Genomic DNA, 16544 nt, shown 5'->3' on the forward strand with positions numbered 1-16544 from the left:
AACTCCTCACCCACGCCTACAACTTCCTCCACAACATCGGACCCAAATTACTCCAAGTGAGAGAATCCTTCCACGTACCCAAGAGGATTTTTCTGCTCCGCCGACCTCGCCCTGGCAGAGGTCCCCCACATCCGCAGACACAGAACCGTCTGGAGAGCTTTCGCCTACATCACAGCCAAAACCTGGAAACGAGCTCTCTGTGAATATCAGACTCTTCCCGACCCGGCACATGTTCAGGAAGGACCTCAAGACCTAAATCTTCGACTGATCCGGAATCGCCCCCTCCCCCGCGCCTTGAGACCCTCACGGGTGAGTAGCGCGCTATATAAACCCTGATTGATTGAACAGACCTTCATTTAACTACACACATTTTGACTGTGGACGGCGGGTGGAGTGGTGGTTGAAGGCCCCATTAAAGATGAAGGAGGTACTTACTGCCAATAGGAGTAGAGAACACAGGTAGCTCGCCATCACATAAAATAAACTGGCCACCAAGTATAACACCTGCGTGGGCATGGCAGAGAACGACAATCGGAGGGCACTATGGAAGAGAAAGAGGCTGCATCATGCAATAAAAGGAAGTAGGCTGGGTGATGCTCTTCTCGGGGCTGTTTCGATTAGAATCCAAGCTGTGCGGAGGGCTAGTGGATACTGCCTAGGTAACAAGTGGTGGCAGAATAGGCCCATTAATATGAAAATAAATTTTCAGCGATGCAACTGAACCAAAAGACTGATGCAGAGAGGACATGATCCTGGACTATTGGGGGTTTCTAAATATGTATTGGGGGTTCACACCAAATGGAGTGAGTGAAGCAAGACAGAACAATGGCAAAATCTGGAGCGCTCAGGTTGGACAAGGTAGTGTACCAGAGGCTTGGTTGATGCTTCTAGGCCTGGTATCACCAACAGGTGCTCCGTCAATTTGGGGTTGCATTGACAAATACTAGAGGGCAGCATTAAGAAAGACGACGCTCAACAGAACAAACTGCCATTAGATCCAAAAGGAACAGACGCAAGCGAATGGACCCAGGAAATCAAGCTGAATCAGCAGCTTTCCAGTGAAGTTGAAAGAAGGGCTATCCTACTGAAAATGATTAGTAGGCTCATTTCCATTGATAACAAAAACAGATACGCTCTCAATGTGAATGGATCATTAGGGGACCTCTTGATAAATATGCTTCAAAGACTGACATTGCAGAAAGCAGGTCTCTGTTCTGGGGTGGTGTTCAAATACTCTGAAAGATGCTCCAGAGGAAGAAAGTGTTGGAGGGGGATCAGTGCCAAGAAAACAAGGATTTTTAGGTAGGACGACACAATGTTAGAACAGTATAGTATGTAGGGCTAAGGGCAACCCGGAAATATTTGAGGAATCCCTGTTGTCCTATCTAGTGGGTGGAGGAAATGCCTATGTTGAGATTATAGTCGAAAGAGTACACTGTTTCTTGAGGCCGCGAAGCAGTACTTCGTCTAGCCGGAGAGAAAGGCACTTTCTTACCAAGCATGCCCATAATCATCTTTCCCAAACTCACACCAGTGGTGCAGGAGGCCGGCCGACCATTTCTAGCTGCTAAAAAGCTGCTGCGAGACCGAGAAGTATGTAATGCTTTAACGGCCTAGTAGATCACCCTGACAGGGCACAAAGCGGAGATCTACACTGACTGCAAGGAGGCTGCTACGACGCAGCGACGATGCTTGGAAAAAACAATAATAAACATGCATCAACAAGGTCAGACCCCAAGGGGTTAAGGGAAAGGCCCCCCTCCACCGATACAGACTGAAATACGGACTAACTGAACATGCAACTTTTGTCTGGAGGTCCGATAGGGCCTTCTTGTATTCAGATGAACTGTACTAAAGACAAATGCTATGAACTTCCATGATTGTTGTCTTTCATCCTCCAATGCCAGATGCGAGTTACAATGTTGGATGTGAAATACCTGAGGAGGTATGGCGCCTTGCAATTACCCAAGAGCAATGTGCCTTTTTAGGCACCAGGTAGGGCAGTTTCTCTTTCTCTAAAAAATGCCAGGAAACCCACCTGGGCTAGTTGTGCGCTCTACAAGTAAAATATAACAAAAGTTGAGGAGGAAACATGGGATATATAGAGATGTTAACTGTCCATTTGGGGCGGGAGACGTATTTGGTATTCAAATGTGGTAATACTCCCTTTACGCCAGTAACCATAGGAATTGTCCAACTCTCCACCAATTGAAGAAAGATCTGAAGATTCGCCGCAACACATCTCAACATCCTCATTTAGTCTCTCTCGCTCTTCAATTACACCAGTATCCTCCTTCCCTCACTCTGTAACCGACTGGGGATCCATACAATGCCCATTGACCCCTACAGAACTCCCCTGCGCTTTGCTAAATTTGCATGACACAAATACACATAGATTTCATTTGTATTGCATGGAAATATACCTTAAGGTTAAGATTTCGACAATCTTAAATAAAATATCATCAATAACAAGTGCTAGAATGCAGACATCCTACTGCAGACGTTTTTGACGTTTGTTGCAAGGACGATGTATACGTTCACTATTTCTATTACTCCATGAAACTACAGTCTGGCCACTGTAAGAAATCAAGAGTTTTAGCCATGAAGTTTGGCTGACGCGGGTGCAAGTTCACTAATGTCGCTAGGACAAGAGCAGGCTTACTTTTCAGGATTAAGTTATTCCCCTCTCTACTTTACCGCAGCGGATACAAGACTCGAGGTACAGTTCTGAATTTCATCAGCCACTTCAAATAAAATTGTAACTATATGGGACCATTAACAACGGTGACGCATTCAAGGGCATGAAAGCGATTTACATACTTTTTCCCTTTAGCAGCAATCACTGGGTCTGCAAAACGGTTTAAAAGCATAATATAGCATAATTGAAAACAAATATGCACTGTTCATGGCTCCCACATGCATCAACCCAATGAAAGGCACGACCAATAACCCGACAGTCTGTATTCCATTAAAAAGATCTGCTTCTAAACTGAAAACAACTTGTACATGTAAACTTTCACTTTCTACCCAATTACTGTGACAAAGTTCACGTTGGAGAACCAATGTGTACAAAGACGGCATTTTCCTTAAAAGCTTAGCAGCGCATCACTGATCATCATCGCACCAAAAAGGTAACTGTATTTGACGATAAACAAATTCAAGCCACTTAGTGAACGCCTCTTCACCGACTGCAGTGATTTACAAACAGCAAAAATTACAAGTTTAAGTCACCATGCACCACATCAAAACACTTCTCAAATGGACCACACAACATTCAACATCCTTCCAACCAAGGAAGGCCGACAGAGGTATGCTACCAATCTACTGTGGTACAAGCGCCTAGGTGTCCAGTCACAGCAATTAAGCATTTTGAGGGCAGATTTTAGGTCCACCTAACTCGGTTTCAGAACAGCATCTACATTGGACAATGGTCAAACTGCAACTGGTCCAACTGCAAGAATGTAACTACATAGCTTTTCTTCACTTTCCATTGCCCATTTCTGTCTGAAAGCTAGTAAACCTCTACTGAAAACCTTAGTGCACCTGCATGATGCGAGGAAGAACTTCTACAGCCCTTTCCTTCTTAGAAGGAAAGACAATATGCCGCAAGACTTTTACGAAACAGTATTCGCCCCAACATTGTGGCGCATTCTGAACAAGCTCAGGATACACCAGAGTGGCGTTTCTCTCTCCGCTCTCTGCAGTTTTGCTAATGCCAATGTCGGCAGTGTTACTGCTGAATTTCGACAGCTCAGCTTGGAACTACTAGATCTTAGAGTTACTTGTGGGTCACAACATTTACCGCTCCTATTGCTATTGAACCACCAATGCCTTTAACAGCAACCCTGGCTTTCCATGTCCCCGCCACACTGAAGGTGGGTATAATTCAGAATTCCCATGAGGAAAGTAGTTTTTGGATGATTCAGACTCCGAGATCTGAACACAGGGACGATTGTTGCCTTCCATCCTTCTTAATCTTTTTTTTGCTTTTGCCAACAGCCGGACTTTTGTCATCTTGCGCTGAGCCAGTGGCCAAGAAAGGTGCATGGCAGGTAAGGTGAGGTAGCTTGGAGGCTCTAAGTTGTGGGCAATCATTATGCTTGATCTGAGTTAAAGTCAGTGGCGGACTCCGAAGTGGAGGAGCTCGTGGGTGCTGTTCTCTTGAGGAGTACCTCTCATTTATGGTGTGATCCCTGTGGCGTTACAAACTTTTAAAGTACATTTTAAGCAGGAATTAGCAGAGTCAAGTAGAGCAATGCAGAGCGAGGTAGCAGTGGAGTTAAGTGTTTTCTGACAAAAAGTTTTAAACTAGATTTTAGCGCATTTCCAAATAGAAGACAACTTCTAGTCATGCACTGAGAATAATACGGCTCATGAACCTACCTTCTCTGGAGAAAACTTTAGTTTAATGAACATTAGTTCTCTACTGTATTAGATGTTATTACTTTCAATTATTGGACACACTGTAAAACGGAAGAGCATTATATGAATTGAAAAGAAATGGTGAAAAAACACTGTCGGTACGATGTGAAACAAGCAGACGTTTATTGCATAAATGAGGCTACTCAAACAACAAAGCCAGATTGAAGTTTACGAGGTGAAAGAACATGATAGCACTAAAGTAGAAGAGGGGAAAGAGAATTCTAGTATGTACTACGATATTAGACCATTCAGCCGCACAAAATTAAAAGCAGGATAGCAAAAAAACTCCCAGGTAAAACAGTTGAATACAATGTCACAACATGGATAAAATGACCTGCACAATTTAGGTACCTCAGTAATGCCTAGGAGAAGTACATCTAAAATGGCAAAAAGAAAAAACTAAAGAAAACCACGAGAACCGACTTATCAGGAATGGACACAGATATCAAAGAATGAAGTAAAAGAATTGATTGATCCATTTTTGGATCCTGAAACATATATGATAGCTGATCTATTAAATATAGGAGTACAGAAACTAGAATTACAACAAACCCAGCAAGAGGTTATGCGACCTGTTGAAAGAACCATTCAAACCAGAAACATAGACATTCAAAAACGGATAAAGATGCATATTAATGAGAGCAAAAATTCATACACTACGTCTCTCACCAATGATAGACCAGTACAGAACGTAAAGAGAGTCTCAAACAGTAAATTAAAAAGTAGTAATTTTAGTTGGTTAAAATAAATCTAAATCACGTAATATTTCCCCTCAATGACGCCTCTATCCAGGAAGCAGAAGCCCATGTTCACGGAGATGTTATCTTAGTGAGGACGATTAAACAGAATCAAAATGACGTCTTAACTATGTATGGTGCAAGCACCATCCCAACAACAATCTAGACGCATGCAATTGAAATTCTCTCTACATTGTAACGAGCACTAAACATTCACGTATCTCAGCAAAGCAGTTCCAGAACCGTAGAACCCTGAACACAGTGAGCTTTGCACATTTGCATCAATACCACAGGCCCTCCTAATTATACCAACCAACATACTAATGCTCGCTAGGAAATAAACATTGCCTTTGGTAACCTTTGGAAAGTTACTGATTGACCACGACTAAACAACAAATTTGATTCTGAGCTGCTTTTAAAGTTAAACACATGCTTATGGCCACGGACAATACCAACACTTTTTTTTTTTTTAAACATGCAAAATAAAGGTAAGCTCTTGCAGTATAAATGAAAATACAATCCATTACGAGACAATAATGTGAAATATTCGAGCAGAACTAATTGTTAACCTGGAAATCACGAGTATGGGTACTACTTATGGTTGCCCAAGTTACCCAATAGAAGCTTAAGGCAATATCAAACCCCAGATCCTGTGAAGAGCTATGGAAAATTACAAGGTCTCATTCCTTGACCAGTACAAAAGGCATCCTATTCTATAATACGGAGTTCAAAAGCACAAGAACATATAAATGCTTTAGAGAACTCGAATCAGCAGATACAAAGAAATATTTGGATAAGAACTTTCAATCGGGCTTCTCAACTGAATCCATGCTCATCACATCGCAGGATGTACATCTTTTTAGCAGATAGTAGAAGGTGTCAACGATTAAAACAGTTAACGGAAGCCCTGCTAACTTTTTTGACAAAAGAATATCCACTTTGATCATTTCTACCATACATGAAAGTCTGAGAAACGCTATTAAGAAATGCTATAGGGTTAGTCAAAGCTGCTCAAAATCGTGCACACCTAATTTGTGAGTACAACGCCCATATACCCATTATCCTCCTAAACTGAGAATTCAAAAATAGATAAACTCTCGGACTCCACAGGCAAGACTCCTCATTCCAACACCTCTGTGGTTGCTACTCTCCAATCAGTGCATTCCTACTAGAAGCATTGTAACATCTGCTATCTTCCAAGAACGGAATCGCCTCATCTGCAGTGACCAAAAGGTTGCTGTAAAAAGGTTCTTAACTCATCAGTCATGTTCATATAATATGTATTCACAAATCATGTTTCATATAATACAGGGAAAATTTTTTCCATAGCAACACTCCCTAAAAGACAAATGGAAAAGGAGCATCTTCACGTCTACATATTTTAAGCACCAATATCATTGTTTCTAAAGCATCAGGTTTATCTACGTACCACACATTCATGTACCACAATTAAAAAGACATTTCCTGTCATCACAGATATGTAGGTAGATTTTAGCTCTCAATTCCACACACAGCCTCTTCCTTGGTATGAACTTACTCCTTTTGTTTATTAAAACATTATTCCTTGCCGAATACTGCTCTCCTGTCTGCACTACTTGTCAGTCTAAAAGATCCGCAATAAGGTACCACAGCATTCAATCACCATAACACAGATATCCACCAGCCAAGATGGTCCATTACTGAACTATTTCGTTGTAACTGACTTAACAGCAGGCATAACACCCAGGACGCAGCAGCTGTGCAAAGCTACACCACCTAGAGAATTGGACACAGAAACCGCCATACACACAGGAGTGCTGCTCGTGTAAACAACTGCTACCCAAACAATGAAACAGTTCCGGAAAATAGGTGCACAATGTTCCTTAACACTCTGACATTTGTCATGGGATTCACTCCTTGGCCAGACACGCGGTGCGGAAATCTGGATGCAACAATCAAGAAAGGGATAGGAAGCTTGCCACTAAAGTCAGTAACAACAAAGTAAGTTAACCGTTGTGAATGAGAACCAAAGGGAGTTAACAGTTTACTGTTTCCATTATTTTAGAGTCGCAAGCGTTATGTTCTGTACTGGATGGACCACTTCCCTCAACAAACACCCAAGGGGCCTCTGTGACTGAAAAAAGGCACTTGTATGTACGAACCCTAACACTCCATCTTTCCCTTAGTTATTGGCCTCATTCTGAATGCCTCAATGTCTTAGTACATTACATATGCCCATATACAAATATTATTTAAAAAATTAATTCTACATAACACGCAGATCTCAGGGGTAGAAAACTGAACACTAACTCTTAAAACTCCTCCTCCAATCTCCATGTTCATGAACCCACTTTATTTATCTTGGCTCACTTCCGATCGCTTTCTGGCTATAATATTGTTATGTATGCTTCTTAAACTTATCCTTAGTCCATCTCATCATCTTTCCACTCTTGTACAACACATTTACCCTGTGCATTCTCCTCTTCTTTGCAGTTGGTCCCCTACACTTCAAGCATTCATTTATAGGACCCCAACCTAGAATCCTTGCTTGTCATGTCTGAACTGCTTCCCAACCCTTTCCATAAATACACATATAGGGAGGTGGGCTACTTCCTTGACAAAGACTCCCTTGAGATGTCTCCACCTGTTTTTAATTTGTATTTTCCCACGCTGCCTTCTGCCACCTGACTTTGCTATGTAAAGCAATTTGGCATAAGAGCGTAATAAACAAATACAAGACACATGGATGCCATCAGAAACTCCCAGTCACACAACATGTTCATGGAGACTCGATGATAAAAAACATTAGTGCTATCCTAGAATGGTGAAAGCCTTCGTTGTTGCACATCTGTAAATACACATCGCATTTCCTCGCGGGTGATCAACGGCTCCAAAGAGACATAAATGCTACTGTACCCTGGAGCACCTTCTCCATACACTGTTGTGTGCACTACTCACATGCCATACAAGAATTTCAGAAATTGACCTTTCACTTGCAACACGATTCAATAACAAAACACAAAGGGACAATTATCTGGGAATGGCTCCTTAGCATCTGTTGTCCGAGAGAAAAGTACAAGATTCCTGCCCAGTAGAACGAGGTATTTAGCCAGTCTTCTTCCTATAAACAAAGGCTTCTCGAAGGTTCTCTCTAGAACTAACTCCCTCTTCAGATTTAGAATTAGGAAAAAGCATTTTGCTGTCCTTTCCGGGGGCAGTTCAGAAGTAGCCATTTTGCTAATCAGCACATGTCCCTTTTTTGTTGCTAAATAGGGATGTGTCTGCCTAGTGCTTAGTCACCAGAGTAAAAATATATATATATACATATACACATATATATATATATATATACACACACACATACACATACATAAACACACACATACACTTAAAGCAAGTGTGCGATCACCACAACACCTGCATTTTCCAAATGAGCTTCTGAACAAAACCTGGCATTTGCTTTTACTATCGCTATAAACTCCAGGGACATGGACCCCACCTCCTTACGTTTCTGAACAAGGGTAAACATTGAAACAGCTGAGTGCCATTAGCATGCAAGTGTAAACATGTAATTTTCAGAGCTCTAACTTTACTAGTTTTCATTAGTATTCACCCAAAAAGTTCACAACCAAACACAATTCTTTAACGAAGGGAGATGAAACATAAGAAATTACAAAACGAGAACAAAAAAGTGGGATATGATCACAACATGTTTGGAAGAAAATAAGTACATTTTCAGCACATATGCTGTTCTTATGCATGTTCATATTTTTCAATTTCTTGCAATTTTTGTTCACATGGCTGAGGCATAAACTGTGGTATTATGTATGCACTATGAAGAATTCATGTAGAATTGTTACATATGCATAATTTCCAAACCACACGTGCACCAAGTAAACATTATAGAAGAAACAATTTATACATGCAACTTTCGCTATTAATTTTAACCGAACACATATCTTTTCAATAAGTTGCTTTTCAATTGACCTTTCTGCCCTACTTGTGCAGATCGTTTGCTATTCAAGACACTCAAATACGTGTACAGTAAGAGTGTCCCTGAATGTCTCAATTCCCAAACTCTACTGGTTTGTCGCTCAACTGCTTGTTCTTGGCCACTCCTTTGACATTCCCATTAGGACACGTTTCCAAATATGTCTAATGTATTCATGTTTTATGTACATTACAGAGAACTCTGGCAAACTTGCGTGCAGTATTTACTTTAACGAATCTTGCAAATGTATGCATTTTTCAAGTCTTGCTATTGTCATCTGTTCAGATTGAAGCTTACAGTAAACTATAGAATAGCTAAAAGGCAGCATATTACAGCTGCAAAAAAAAATCTAACGTAATTTATGCATCCGTACATTAAGACTTAGCTGTCCTACTTCTGAATTCTATAGAATAGCTAAAAGGCAGCATATTACAGCTGCAAAAAAAAAATCTAACGTAATTTATGCATCCGTACATTAAGACTTAGCTGTCCTACTTCTGAATTCGGCCAGCAAAGTGTCGTGAATGTGGCCTACTGTTTAAAAGCAAAAGAAAGAAAACAGAATGCCCCAAACACGTGTTCTTGTTAAACATCAAAATCCGGTAGGAGGTGGCCCAAGGGTTTGACTGGAAAACACTAACCATTCTGTAATACAGGATATAAAAGTTGGTGATCCATTAGAAAAGATTTACCCAATGCAAGTAACACCACACCTAAAAAGCTTCTTTTAACGGCTACTATGTGCACAACCAAGATGGGATAAAACAACAAAGAAAAGAGTGCAGTCGAACTCATATCTCACATTACTGATTAATTGCTGTCGATTAACTAGGTAGTGTCCTGGCAAGGTTTGGAAATGCGCATGTTGGTACATCAAAGGGAGGTCAAACTACAACCAAGCCTAAACGGCCCATTTGGATTTCTGCTTCATCAAGGTCATAACTTAACAGGAAATAGCAACTCTAGCATTCAGACCAGTTTTATCAATTGCACCCAATGCATTCTCAAAATTCTTCCAAACAGTGGAGTATTCGGTGTGCATGGAGAGAAACCTCCTTGTGGCATATTTCAACTAGGAAATACAGCAATAACCAGGGTTCAGGGGGCCCATGAGGCCTTGCAGCCCTTGGTGCCACTGCACCTGGTGTACTAATAGAAGCCATGCTACTGCTTTCAAATTGGGTCATCCACTCTGAATCCTTAAAATTCTATGACTACTATTCATAGCAAAACCATGCCCATGCTAGTTTTTAAGATCACTCCTCTTTAATAAGAGGAGAAAATAATATGCTGAAAACTGGTGGAGGAGTGAAAACAAAAATTAAACCCATGCTAGGACTGATTTTCACTCTGCCTAGCAGACCTATGTGAACGGCTGATGGATGAATGAAGTGTCAGTGCAAGAAGTTCTACAGGATATCACACTGAGTATTCAATTAGCCGAAATCAGTGTCCTACAAGTTGAAAACTGTTTGAAAATGGTACAAAGCTCTACACTGACAACACAGTATATCTTATTACATACAACTGGAACAACAGAATATACAAAAGAAGTTTGGATCTTACATGGAACTCATATACACATCATAGGTCTGAAAGGCATTTTGATAAATCAGTAGTAAGTATTAAGGGAGGAAAGGGTATTAGTGTTAAAAAGGAAAATGTGTGTCTTAAGTGCTTTCTGAAAGTAAAATTTATGGGTTCTGCTAAAATATCATTAAACAGATTTTCCCAGGCAGTAGCTAGGAAGCTCTGAATAATGTTTCTTACGTATGTAGTTTTCAGCTTCTGATGTATTTGCAAACACACCTGTGTACAAGCAACTTAATGAATCACACCAATGAAGTTACTTCATAGTTTCCGTTTGTTCTTTGAACACCTTAATTTTACTCTACAATGCAGCACAGCAGCGTGCAAGCAAGGACCGTTTCAAGGACAGGAAGTTAAGAAGAAATTCAAACATCCGAAGGCAAAGAACAAATAATTCACTTCGTAGCATGTGTGCTTAAAAGTGGCAGTGTAGATACCCATAATAAATATCTTCTCCGCATAACACATGGATTTTAAAAAGAGAACGGCTACTGAGAAGTAGGACAGACTGGCAGTCACGTGGAAAAATCAGAGATGAAAGAAGCCTAACCTGAGAAACAACTTTTTACAATGGAGGGTTTTCTGAGAGCATGTGTAGAGAGGGAGTGGGGGTAGAAGGTAAATAAGCCTCTCAGCATGTCTGAACTGGTCCAGATTCAATCAAGACATCTTTCAGTAACAAAAAAAGTCTGTGGTTTTCCGAGTCCAATGATTAAGCTACACTTCACATTTTCTAATAACCGGTCCCGAAGACACAGCCATCTTACTCAATAAGTGCCTTTCACAGTGTTTTTTAAAGGCCAATATGACAGAACGGATGGGATTAACAGCTTCAATGGCAAGAATAACACATAAGTAAAAGCAGAATGTAATTCTCTCATCCATCCAGGTTCTCCACTAATGGTTGTCGTTATTATGCATGTCAGAAGACTAAAGAGCAACACGGAAGACTTCCAAACGTGAATGCCTTTAACAAAAAGTCTACTTAAGTGAAATCTAACTTCTAATGATGCACCTGGCAAAACAAGCTAACTACCCTTCCCTAGGCAAATAACTCCGCCGAGATTCTTGGCTGGACACCAGGGCATCCAGAGCGAGGCCATTCAAATCTAACTTTTATGGGAGCTTCAAAATAGTTGATCGTCTAGAAAGCTAAAAAATTAATAGCACGCTCCTGTTGCTTGGACATGTTTTCAGTTAGGAGAAAGGAGGGCATGCAAATATTGTAAAGCATTGTGTCTTGGGAAGAATCACGGCCAAAACGATTCTTCGGTAGGGATGTGTATGAAGGAAGAACCGACTACTCCGGAGTTTATCCTAGAACTTTGATCGTCAGGAAAGAAAAAATGAAATGTGTGATGGAGTGTAGACGTTTTTTACCGTTTCCCATGAAAACTATTTTCAACAATAAAATGTGATTATGCAAAACTAATGTTAAAGTATACGAAATCGATTATTATGTAATAAAAAGGCCAGAGAGGTATGCGGCAGAGAAGGGCATTTGGGTAGCCAGAAGGATGAATGCCCCCTGGTGTTTATGGCTTCTCCCTCTTGCCCATTAGAAAAGACCACAGAATATCAATGGTTTGCGATTACCTCCATGAGAGTAGCCCTTTTCATCATAGCTCACCTCGTTATTGTCACTTTAGGATATGTTTTGACATATATGGATCCTGGGAGTCAGTTAACATTGGGGCATATTACCAACAAGTAGCGATATTTATCGCTAAATAGGCTTAGCGACGATTTTTTTTTTTTTTATCGCTGCCTAAAATATCCGGCGATAGTGGCGAAATGCGTGAATATCGCTGAGAATACAGCGATATTCACACATTAGCGACGAAATGCTTTTAGCCATGTTATTCACCTCCCATTGGATAACATGGCTAAGAACTGGTCTGGGCAGGTGTTAGTATTTGGAGATATTCGCGCTTAGCGCAAATATTTCCAACGCTACGCCTGCCTTGCTAATAGGTGAAAGTGAAGTTAGCGACTGCTTTCAGTCGCTAACTGGTTGGGTACGCCCACTTTGCATGTCATTAGCGATAAACATCGCTGACATGCAAAGCGGGCCCCAAACCGCTCGCTATCGCCTAAAAGCTGTCGCTAACATCAGTTAGCGACAGCTTGCTAATAGGGCGATAGAATTATCGCCGCTAAATCGGCGATAATTGCATATCGTCCCCCCTTGGTAATATGCCCCATAGTTCTTAAATACTGCAACTCAAATGTTATTACATAGGTTCATCTCTATGGCATTAAAAATGGTGGTAGGGCCAAATTACTATACTATTCACAAGTGGATTTGGAATCTTTACATCACAATTTCACCAAAGTAAGCCTTGTGTCCGAGGTTGGTAATTTTTTAACACAGACATGGGCAAAATCTCTCAGTTGTCACTAACCCTAAAGGAACGTACGGGAGAAAAAAAAAAGAGGAGCTGCTCGTCTAGAGATTGTTACCCAAAACCATCATAATTTGTATTTTGGCGTTTAAGCTTAGCAATGCCACAATACCACAATAAAGTTACATTTTATTTGTAGGAAAGTGGGAAGCACAAGTTAGGCAATCAATTGAGCACAATTCTATTAAAATACAATGCTGGCCTTTTAACATGCAATATTCAACATGGATCCTGATCTTATGTGTTTATTTCATGAGGTTAGCCTTTAGTCTAAGTTTGGTCCATACAACAACACGAGCCAGCTATGTTTTCCAAAACAACTGAGATGTATCACCTAGTCCAGTCTATGCATAACTTATATTAATTATTAACAGAGAGCGCCTGTCTACTTTTAACTACCAACATTCATCACTTAACGCTCTGCTCTGTCAGTCCTCAACATCCCCCACCTGTCAATCGGCACCAACCCCACACATTACCACCTACCACAGACTGCACCCACACTTATCACCAACCACTTGCTAACAGCCCAATCGCCATCACTTAAGTAGACTTCTAAGCATATTTGTCAGTGCCAACTTCCGTTATCTTATGCCAATGTTCTTCACATTTCCCCTCTATTACTAAGTAACGTACCCATCTGACACTTGCTGCAATTGCCCTTAAAGCCTAACCCAACAAACACTTACACATAACATATTCCAGATAGGCTGCATGCACATTTGTGACCTCAAAACTGCAAGGCCCCCTGCACCCACAGGTCACAACACAACTGCCTGGGATCCTGCACCCGCAAGTCACAACACAACTGCCTGGGCCCCTGCACCCACAAGTCACAACACAACTGTCTGGGCCCCTGCACACACAAGTCACAACACAACTGCCTGGGCCCCTGCACACACAAGTCACAACTGCCTGGGCCCCTGCACCCACAAGTCACAACCTGGGACCCTGCACCCACAAGTTAAGATCGCAGGGGCCCCTTCAACTACAAGTCACAACTGCCAGGTCCCCAGCACCCGCAAGTCACGACTGCCAGGTCCCCAGCACCCGCAAATCACAACTGACAAGATTCTCGGTACCCCGCCTGCAAGGCCAGCAGCACCCCACGCCCTGGCCACCCCCACCACTCCCTCGTGTCACTCACTGCCGGGGCAGCTGCAGGGCGGGCGCCCCCCGCCTCTGGAAGGCACCGTCCACGAAGACGCCGTTCTTGCCGAGGCAGCGAAGGTAGAAGTGCGGCTCCTGGAAGAAGAGCTGCAGGTGGCGGCGAGAGATGAAGCTCGAGTGGCCCATGTTCACGTCCACCGAGCCCTGCGAGGAGTTGCGGCCTACAGTGACGGCCGGTTGCCGCATGAGAAACTCCAGGCCGCGACCCTCCAGGCGGGCCAGGGCCGGGCCCTCGCACACCCCGCCGCCGGCCGAGCTGCGCAGCGGGCTGCAGGGGGCTGAGCGCAGAGCCAGCAGGGCCCGGGCCCCAGTGTCCTCCCCGGCCTCGGCCATGCTCGGTGCTGGGGAAGCGGCGGCGGCGCTGCTGTTGCTGGCGGGTCCCCTGGGCGGGCGGAGCCGGGAAGGGGAGGCAGCGGCCCAGCCGTGTCACAGACGGGGGAGGCCGGACCCCGGCGCTGCTCGTCCGGAGGCGGCAGCAAAAACCAGGCCTGGGTCCTGCCACGGGGATCTGGAGCCGCCTCCGCCTCACACCCAAACAGAAACAGCACATGCACGGGGAGACGGCTGGGCGCAGAGCAGGCACCAAGTCACGCGGGATGTTGTAAAAAGTGTAAACACTGGAGCTGCAGCGGAGCAAAAACAAGCCCATTAGAACAGGATTCTTCGGTAACAAAAGCATCACAGCTACAAGAGGCATTGGCACAGCCAATTGACCGGGTTCTGGCAACCCTGCATTTTTATTTATGCGTTTTTTAATGCAACATTACGGCTTTACACATAAAAAAATGTCCCTGGCGAACTGCACACTTCCATGCACAAAAAATGTAAAAATAAAAAAAGTAAATTACAAAGAAAGGTCATGAAGGCTTACCTGACCTGGCCCTGGAGAACACTACTTTTCAAGTGGATGTGCACATGTGACAATAATTTGTTGACACCTGACCAAAAGCCACTCTAGAGACTTGATTATGACTGAGTGCCCTGGAGGGGTAGTAGGCATGTATCACACCCAACAAAATCTGACACACCTGGCTCAGAATTTATCATGCGTGATAAATAGCACCCATTCTGTTTTTTTTTTGCCTGAAGTGATGAATAACAAGCAGATATTGGTGCGTACTATACCAAAATTCGCATGTTAATAATTACTGTGCTTTTACCCCTCTTATATTATGATAGGTTCGACCGTATGAAATTCATCAGTAGTTGCAGGCTTTATCACACCCTGTAATTACTGGTGGCAATTAAGTTTGCACAACTCGTAATTCAAACCATAGCTCAGAGAGTTCACGGGTTTGTAAGTTTCTATCCAATCATAATCAGGGTTTATGTACGTATACATTTAATGTACTTATTATTTTTAATACAAAAGACTGCAGAAACAGCCTAGACGGTCTCTAGGCCTGACCTGAAAAAATTAACACATGAAATATTAATAATCAGATGCAGGTATTTCTAATACACCCAATTTCTGACACACCTGGTTCGGGACTCATCATGTGGAATACATAGCATTCATCCAAGGTTTTTGCTTTTTGTGAGGATTAACAAGCATATCTTGGTGGACATACAGTATCAAAGCTTTTCCACAGCAGTTTGGCCTCTAAACTCTACGCTCCAAAAACACTACCGCTCTACCTTTCATCATCAATGAAACCATACATTAAGCACCAATTAATGCGGTTCCGGTTTGGCCTAATCCCACTAACGGCATTCAAATATGAACAAGGATATAAAAAAGGAATTTCTACAAATTGTCGTTTTCGCAACCTAGCGGAAGAAAATCTAATTCACATTCTATGCATTTGTCGATCTTTGATTGCCCTACGAGTCTTCTGGCTTCGTCCGATCTGGCTTTCTTTCAACATTAGGACATGTCATGAAGCATTAGAACTGTGTATAAGGGGCGACTCACCTCAGATGGCCACCCACTTTGTAAAATTTATGTTAGGAATCAAAAATTTACTACCCCAAGAATGAACTTTATTCCCTAAAATTATCTCCCTTTTCTTTTATGTGCTGCTTACAGTTTTCTTTTTTTGATCGCAATTACTGTCTGTACAAGTTGCAATGATTGTAATTAATTATGCAAATAAAAATACTTACTTACACTTACTTACTTGGTAGACATACTATGCACATTAAAAAAGGTTTTAAAACATAGGCCATGATTAGAAGGGCATTGCTAAATTCCACTCACGGTGCCAAGAGGAGAATGCACTGTGATCGGAAGTATGACTTCTGATTAGT

General features: G+C 42.2%; 1 protein-coding gene across 1 annotated transcript in view; it reads right to left on the minus strand.

Moving 5' to 3' along the window:
• FOXK1 (forkhead box K1) overlaps nt 1-14842 on the minus strand; it is a 354146-nt gene extending 339304 nt beyond the window's left edge. Inside the window, exon 1 of the mRNA XM_086940691.1 lies at nt 14272-14842. Within this exon, the coding sequence (XP_086796817.1) occupies nt 14272-14627 (356 nt within the window). The 5' untranslated portion in view covers nt 14628-14842. The remainder of the gene's footprint in view (nt 1-14271) is intronic.
• Nucleotides 14843-16544: the final 1702 nt, after the last annotated feature.

Source organism: Lissotriton vulgaris, chromosome 10, assembly GCF_964263255.1.
Source record: "Lissotriton vulgaris chromosome 10, aLisVul1.2, whole genome shotgun sequence".
Lineage (NCBI taxonomy): Eukaryota > Metazoa > Chordata > Amphibia > Caudata > Salamandridae > Lissotriton > Lissotriton vulgaris.